The 8,690-nt window shown below is 35.6% G+C and overlaps 1 protein-coding gene across 8 annotated transcripts in view; it reads right to left on the bottom strand.

Annotated features, from left to right (window-relative positions):
- Window positions 1–268: 268 nt before the first annotated feature.
- Window positions 269–8,690, bottom strand: part of CCSER2 (coiled-coil serine rich protein 2) — a 196,388-nt gene continuing 187,966 nt past the window's right edge. For 7 of the 8 annotated variants that reach the window (XM_047825694.1, XM_047825696.1, XM_047825695.1 and 4 more), the window contains one exon: window positions 269–1,225. In XM_047825694.1, coding sequence (XP_047681650.1) covers window positions 407–1,225 — 819 coding nt within the window. In that variant the 3' untranslated portion in view covers window positions 269–406. The remainder of the gene's footprint in view (window positions 1,226–8,690) is intronic. The other variant, XM_047825698.1, reaches the window with a different exon arrangement.

Raw genomic sequence — 8,690 nt, 5'->3', positions numbered from 1 at the left:
AACCATATTCACAAGAGGGACAAATGAAAAAGGGTGAGGCTCCGAGAACCACAATTAATACAGACCTTAGAAGGACTAAATGAACAAAGCACATTTCTTGCCTGCTAAGTGGAATATTATGAACTTTCTGATGTGCAGAGGGATAGATAACATGATTAGAGCCTTCTGTAGGCCTCTGAAATGGGTAAGCAAACTTTTGTGTTTACCTGAGACAAATATGCTCAAATGCTGTGTACTTCAACCAGGACATAAAATGGAAGAGCCAAACTATTAGAAACTTCCACGTTTTAATTTTTTAAGATTTGCAAGCTTTCAATGGAACCTCCATCATAGTAGCAAATTACATGTAAAGCTATTACAGAACAGATTGTTTTTAAAAACAAATTGGCAGGTGATGGCTATGCACTTAATGTATCTTTGGTTTAGGAAGACGGGAATATCGGTTAGAGGCCAAACAATCCCCAGAATTCAAACTGCCATTCAGATTCTGCATGATTTCTTTTCTTCTTGTTAGTGGCCTTGGGATGCTTGTCTTGGCCTGGAAGTTTTGAGGCTCTGGTTGGGAGTTGCTTATTTGTTTTTGTCTAAAAGAGCCGGAAGGGGGGCGGAGCTTAGATGCTTTTGGATTTGAATTATTTGCAAGATTTGTTTGACTAGATGTTGGCTGCAGTTTTGATGAATTGCATGGTGTGATTATTGGTGACTTTTTACAAGTGGGAGTTCTACTTGAAGATGATTCAGAAACTGGAGGAGGTACCAAAGAATTTGAGATGGACGGCTTAAAAAGCGGTAAGGACTTGGGCTGGGATGTGTAGCCCTCCAGTGAAGACTGATTTCTTCCAACTCTTGTAGCCTGGTCTACTGTACTTGACTGGGGAAGTGTCTGAAGAGAAGTGGGTACAAATTGCATGTCACTAATTTGATTATTGGTCGAATGATAAGGCTCTTGAGCATTCATGGTCATGTTCAAGTCTGCTTCAGAAGGTGTAATCTTAGCCACATCCTCAGTGAACTGTGGGCTTGACGAAAAAGGCCGGTCTTCCAGACTATAGTTGTTTTCTTGTTGTAAGCCATGTGTAAAGCTTTCATCCAGATGTGCAACAACCTGATGTATGCCCTGGCTTGTGCATTCACTGTGGGCCTCGATATGTTGCGGCTTTATTAGTTTTCCCTGGGCGTGGTCTGTGGGTCTGGGAAGGCTGCTGGAAGGCTGTAGTACTTGAGGCTATTAAAAGTAAAAACAACATTAAGCAACAATTCAATTTACAAATGCCATCCAGAATTAACAGAAGTTCCAATTAGACTGTGTTGATACTTATGTTTTAATATGAGAAGTATGTGGGTTTTTTAAATTGAAAAATAAATTGCAATATTCAAGTGAATTCATGAGACACATACAAGAGTGATAATGCAAACAAAAAATGATACAGGCAGTCAACACTAAACAAGATTTGAAGTCAAACAGGGGTAAAGAAAAATCTTAAAGTATGTATTTATTATAGAAAAAATATTCCTGCCTTGATTCACTAGTATTTAAAACTTTATATGTAAGATAGCTCTACAGAATGATTTCTATAGCACTTTGTGGTTATAGTCTATACAAATCAGAGGAAACATGTAACTTTTATTACTTTTGGGAAGAGCCTACTGGTCATGTCCTATTACAGGGGAGGTTATCATCAATGTATAAACATGATACACATATAACTTTCTATTAAATGACGTAGGCTGAAAATGAAAAAAAGTTTGCCAAAGGGCTATGAAACATATTTACAGGATCAGTTTTTACAAATAAAATAACTTTTTTTTAAACTGCACTAATCCACGAATAAATCTACATAGTATGTCTAATTTCTCTGACAGAGCAGGGAAATCTATTTATACTGCATCATTTGTGTTTGGTCACTTTCTTCACATCCCTGACCAGTACTGGATGGTGGCTGCCAGGGCCAGCAGTCAGGTAGATCATGGCAGGGTTACAGATGACTGAGAACAAAGTTCAATGACAAGTAGAGGGACAGTTGGCCAGGATGGTATATGGCCAACTTTCTACTTAAAAAAGTAGTAAAACCAAGACGACTACCCAAAATTCATAGAGAACATGTTACATTAATCTCTTATTTTAGAATGTTTAAAACAATAAGTCATCTCAGTTTCTGCTTCAAGCTAAATGCCCTAGACTTTAAGGTCACTGGGCATTTTCACAATAAATGACCACAAAGATGAAAACTGTCCTTCTAGAAGGAAAGTACTAAAATCACCAGGTAATTATAATCAATTCAACAGGCTCTCTTTGGGATTCCGTAGGAAAAAATGACCATGCCAAAGTGATCATACATTTTAAAAAGATTAGTAAAAATATAGAGGACCATATTAAGCAAACAAAAATCTGCCAAAAGGGGAAAAAAGCAACCAAAGAAAGGTGCAGCATCAAATGGTTGATGGAAATGGGATGTGCCTTCCCTTTTCACTTCTTTTGACCTTCAAAAATATCAAAAGATATTTTCATCTTGAGTTAAAAATCTTAAAGCAACTTAAGACCTTTGAAAATTTAAATTTAAATTTAAAAATTTTAAAATGACTTTATTGTAATATGCCTTTTGCTAGTAAGAAAAAAAGATATAATATATGAGATCAGCTCAAAGCATAAAAAAGTATGATTTCCTAAACATAAACTTGTATTTAAGATAACCAAACCTCCTGAAAAGGGGCCCTGTAAACTGTAGATAATTACTCATTTGCTCTATTCTGATTATAGTAGGTTCCCTTATCCACAGGAATAGATTCCAAGACCCCCAGTGGACGCCTGAAACTGCAGATAATAACGAACCTTACATTTTCTATGATTTTCCCTAGACGTACATACCTATGATAAAGTTTAATTTGTAAGTCAGACACAATAAGAGATTAACAACAATAATAAAAGAGAACAATTATAACAATTACTTTGGGAAAAGTTATGTAGATGTGGTCTCTCTCTCAAAATACCTTATTGTACTGTGTTCACCCTTCTTCTTGTGATGTGAGATAAAATGCCTACATAATGAAATGAAGTGAGATGAATGATATTGGGATTGTGACATAGCATTAGGCTACTATCCTCTAACAATACATCAAAAAGGACAATCATCTGCTTCCAGATGGCAGCCAACAGCAGGTAACTGAACATACAGGAAGCAAAACCATGGATGAGAAGGGACTACTGTACTTTTATTACCTAACTGACTACTGCTTATCAGAGAACTAAATGGAAGTAGAGCAGGAAGATGTGCTGCTTATATTAAATGCAATAAAGCTCCATAGAAAATATTAAAGAATTAGAAATAATCAGGCTTTTAAGAATAATAAAATTTTGAGTCTTCTGAGAGGAATTAGATTGAACAATTACATAAAAGGTACCTATCACTTAATTTACAGTGAATAAATTAGTGGTTTCCAAATGTTTTATAAACAGATTTGTATTTTTATTCAAAGTTCATTTTAGTGGTGTGATCTAGTTTCCCTATCCCCAAATAAATGTCTTGTTTTATTATTTATTTGAAAACTAGCTTGGAAATCAATTCTACTACCATAATAAAAAAGTCTCTCTCGAAGATGTGACTACAGCGAGGACCAAGGAAATGACTTGCTCCTAAATGTGGAAGATTGTGTAGAACTGGTTACCCACTAAACTATCATTAATTACCTACTGCTGAGTTAAACAAGCTGCCTCTTAACCTCAAGCAAACAGAGCAGAGATGTATTCTGACACTTATTGCCGGCAGCACAACTTCCCCCAAATTCTAAACACTCAGTGGTATAACATAAAGGCAAGATGTTAACAATTCATCCTGCCCACATTCATTACTGCTTCTATGCCCTCAGACATCTTTAGAATGAATTCTAAATATTAAAAAAAATCCCATATTCTAATGGATAATAAGACTTAATAAATAGGAACATCAAAGACCATTCTTTTTTTTAATGTCTGTGATATATCATACATTGTACTAGGTATAGAAAAATACGGAGCTGAATACAATGCTGTTCCTATTGTTGAGAGACCTGGTGAGGGAGATAGGTAAACAAATGATGGGGCGCCTGGGTGGCTCAGTTGGTTAAGCATCCAACTTCAGCTCAGGTCATTATCCCAAGGCTTGTGGGTTCGGGCCCCGTGTCGAGCTCTGTGCTGATAGCTTGGAGCCTGGAGCCTGCTTCGGTTTCTGTGTCTCCCTCTCTCTCTGCCCCTCCCTCACTCACACTCTGTCTCTCTCTCCCTCAAGAATAAATGAACATTAAAAAATAAATAAACAAATGATGAGACCATGCCTCAAGCATAACAACATAGGAGAACAAAAGAAAAAAATATGCCTGATTATAGGGGTCATAGAATCCAAGAATCACAAACATCTCACTGAATTTTACAAAGAGTAAGAGTTTGCCAAGTAGACAAGAAGGGAAGAACATTCAGGGTGGAGCGCCAGTACATGCTAAGCACAGAAGCAAAAAAAGAACATGGTATGTTCTAGTAACTTAAAATTGTTAGACTGAATTTGGAAAGCACAGTGCTGGTGGGAAAGCCACAGGCAAGGGCCAGCTCATGAAGAAACTCATGTCAGGCTGTGGTTCCGACTTTATGCAACAGGTGATGGGAAACACTGATAAATTTTAAACAGAGAAATAGTAAGATACAATGTTTATTTTACAGTGTCACTTTGGTGGAATTAGTGGGGAACATACAGAAGGACTGACTGTAAGCAGAACAGCCAGGTAGTATGCTACTGCTAATAGCCCAGGTGATAAACTATAAGGGTCTAAAATTAATATACTGAAAGCAAAACTGGAAAAGATTTAAAGAGATTTTAAAGGTGGTCAGGTAAGCAGCTGTTTGGAAAAAAATTAAGATGAGTTCCAGGTTTCTGGCTTTGGCGATACATGATGAGGTACTACTAATCTGTATACAAAAAATAAAAACAAATAAATAAATAAAATGCCTCTGGGGAAGTTGCCCACCAGCCCATTCATTTCGTAGCTTCAGCAACCCAAAACTCAGAGGGCAGCCTTCACGAAACTCCCTGTAGTCACAAATAAGTAGAGCTTTTAGTACTTCATTCTTGCAACTTACAGAATGGTTGGTTACTGAAGCTTCAAAATGTGGAACCATCCCCAGACTTAAAGGGCTAGGTGCTTCTAACTAGACTCAGCAACTTCAAGTCTTACTTTAGTTAGATACATCTAACTTGGCATACCATCCTGAGAATTCTCAGAAGCAACGGTTACAGGTATCAAGGTCAAGAGTGCCAGAAGCACTACTAGATAACTACAAGGGATTGACAGTATCTTCAATGATCATCTTAAATGTTTAACTTGGGCTGCTTACAAAGATAACCAGAGATATGAGCTCCTTACAGGCAAGTAACCATGCTTTATTTGTTGTTGTTGCAGTTGGTATCCCTAGTACTTGGCACATAGTATGGATTAACTATATATTTTCTAGATAAATTAATAAATAAATATTAGGAAGTGATATATTCCAGAATTGCTTCTTTGGTAATAAATAATCAAAATAGTTCCCTATTAGGTCAATGATACAGCACTAATAACCAAATAAACACAAGTTAAAAAAAAACTGATGAAAAAGAAATCATAGAACAGAAAAAAAATGTTTCCCCTAAATGAACATAATGGCTAATGTTTAGAAGGACAGCAGGAAGAATAACAAGTTAATAGGAACTCAGCACGTCCCATAATGACCTACCAGCTAAGCCACAAGTATTTTTTACTTGTATATTTCTGAATGAAGTAAGTACGGAAAACTGTCTTAACAAGCATTACATTATCTTCCATTTCTAATCCTAATAATTAAACATGATTATACATATAAAAACACCTAGCACAGGACCGCCTACCACATCAAAAGTGCTCAAAGAAATATCACCTATGATTATTAAAAGGTGTGAGAATGATGAATTCAAGCTATGGATCTTTTGTTAATGGGTTTTGGGGGAAAAAAGGCAAGTTTTTATAGCAGCATAATAAACTAGTTGCCATAGAATAAGAGGTTTCTAGGCTTCAAATAAATATTTTGGTAATGTCAGTTATATCTAAGTGTGTTAAATCCATAGCAGGCATATCTGATATGACACAGAAGTCAAGTTCCTTAAGTGCCTTCCTGAAGGTAAAATAGAGCTAGGAGATACAAGGCACTTTAAAGTATAGAAAGAATAGGGGCGCCTGGGTGGCTCAGTAGGTTGGGCAGCTGACTTTGGCTCAGGTCATGATCTCATGGCTCGTGAGTTTGAGCCCCATGTCGGGCTTTGTGTGACAGCTCGGAGCCTGGAGACTGTTACAGATTCTGTGTCTCCCTTGCTCTCTGCCCTTCCCCCGTTCACACTTTGTCTCTCTCTCTCAAAAATAAACATTAAAAATTAAAAAAAAAAAAGTCTAGAAAGAATTTATATACAGCTATACGGAGGACCTAGTACAACACAATACTGAGTCATTTAGCTTTTGGAGTCAGACTGATCTACGTTTGAGTTTCTGCCTCCATTACTTACTATCGGTGAGATATTGGGTAAATTATCTTACTATTCTGAGATGGAATTTCATAATTTATACAATGAGGATAATAATGGATTTTACACTTCATTGAATTATTGTAAATAATAAATGATAACTAAGCATACAAAGTGCTTAGTATAGTGGTTGACACATTACCAATACCTGAGAAATGCTATATTCTGGGCTATGAGAGAACAGTTTCCCTTCTTTCCAGGGATAAATAATCAAACACTAAGTTTGCATGCATGATCTCTACTTATCACAAGACCATCAGTGGAAAGTACAGTCTTATTTTTGTAGATGAGTAAATTGAGGTTAAAAGAAATTAAGTAACACTGAAATTCACACATTTTAGCAAATGGCCAAGCCAGAATTTGAACTGAGGAAATTTAAAATGTAGCACTAAAACTGTATTATTCTGTTATTTGTGTAATTCCAATGAGTTCACAAACTTTCAGAATATGTGGTATAGCCAGAAGATTATTTAAAAAGTAGCCAGAAGTTTATTTTAAAAACTTTATAGGCAAATTCAATACCGACATTCAGATACTAACTTTCCTGGGTAATGCCCTACTTTCTTTCTTAACTGATCTATCCTACACAGGAGATGTCTCAGACACCAAACTCAAGCCACACTATGTAGCAGTATTTTTGGAAAAAAAGTGGTTCCAAGTGACCTACTGGTGGAAATAAACTGAATAAAAGGAAAGGCAAATTAGCATTCATCACAGAGAAAAACTTCACCTTCACTGTTTCATACCATTTCAAAGATTTCTAGCATTAGCATAAGAAAAAATACTCCTATCAGTTTCTGTAAACATTTTGGGCTAGATGGCAGCTAGAAACATCAAGTCCTGACTGAGAAAAATATGTCCAAGTGTTATAAGGTAGAAAGCAGGAAGTGTTCTAAAGTGTAACAATGCATAGCAGACACAGGAATTACCTAAAATTATTTTCTTGTTACATACAAGTTTATTATTACTAAATACATTTTAAAGAATAAAAGGAAGATGGAAATGGACCCATCTGTAACATGCCTGTATTTTCATGCAGGCTCTGACATGCATCATGCAAACTGGAAAAAACAAAAACAAAAGAGTGACTATGAGGAAGGTGGTAGGAAAAAATCTGAAATTGTACTGTACCACGCTTTGTCAGAGAAGTAATGGACTAACTTCTCAACTCCTTGCCAATGGCATAATGGGAGAGCAGAGACAAGAAAAAGACAGGACAATGGTGTCAGAGACCACACATAACACCAAGGAATTGCCATGACTGGGTATAGCAGCCAACAGTATTTGCTTTGCTTTTGTTGTGTTTTCCTAGGCAGTATTATTTTACTTAGTATATTTGTATAAAATAAAAACATTTTTAATAAATTTATACTTTCTTGCTAAAGAGGTTTGCAAGTTAATGTAAATATTCATAACCACATAACAATATTATGTAAAGCTTCTCACACTTAAAAGGAATCATTTGAAGAATCTTACCAGTTAAAATACAGATAGAATTTTGATACAACTTAATATTCATACTCCGTAGATCTAAAATGGTTCAGCCACATGTATCCCTTACAAAGCAAGTAGAAATTATTTCTTTAATAGTTTCAGAGTCTTGCACATTGTAAACTAAATACAATTCAATACAATTCAAAAACTAATGTTTTTTACTTTTATTACTGTTGCTACATTAAAGACCAGTTCAAGTATAATCTGATCTTCATGTCTTAAATGTGATGTTCTAAATTAATAAGCAAGGTCTCCACACATCACTATAAAGATGGAAGACATGAACGGATTCCTAGCCTAACATAACTAGATTCAAAGAATTCTGTTCTATAATTCACATGAAACTTTCGAAAGTTTATTGGGAACCAGGAATGCTCTTATTCATAACTCTAGATCTCAAAATGGTGCCTCTAGATCTCAGAGAATTTAGATAAGTGATTAATAAATAGAAATTATATATAAACAAATTCTGAGATAAGGAGTTCCATAGCTTTTGTAAGTTGATCAGTGAACTTCTTTAAAAACTATTAAACTGATTATTGACTTAAGTAAGCATTTACTACACAGGCACAATCAATTTCAGATGCTTAATTTTCCTGGGTCTTTATCTCTAAGACACAGAACCTATTAGCATTTACCTCT

This window comes from Prionailurus viverrinus, chromosome D2 (assembly GCF_022837055.1).
Source record: "Prionailurus viverrinus isolate Anna chromosome D2, UM_Priviv_1.0, whole genome shotgun sequence".
Lineage (NCBI taxonomy): Eukaryota > Metazoa > Chordata > Mammalia > Carnivora > Felidae > Prionailurus > Prionailurus viverrinus.
The sequence above is the reverse complement of the archived record's forward strand: the minus strand, read 5'-3'. Positions and strand labels throughout refer to the sequence as shown.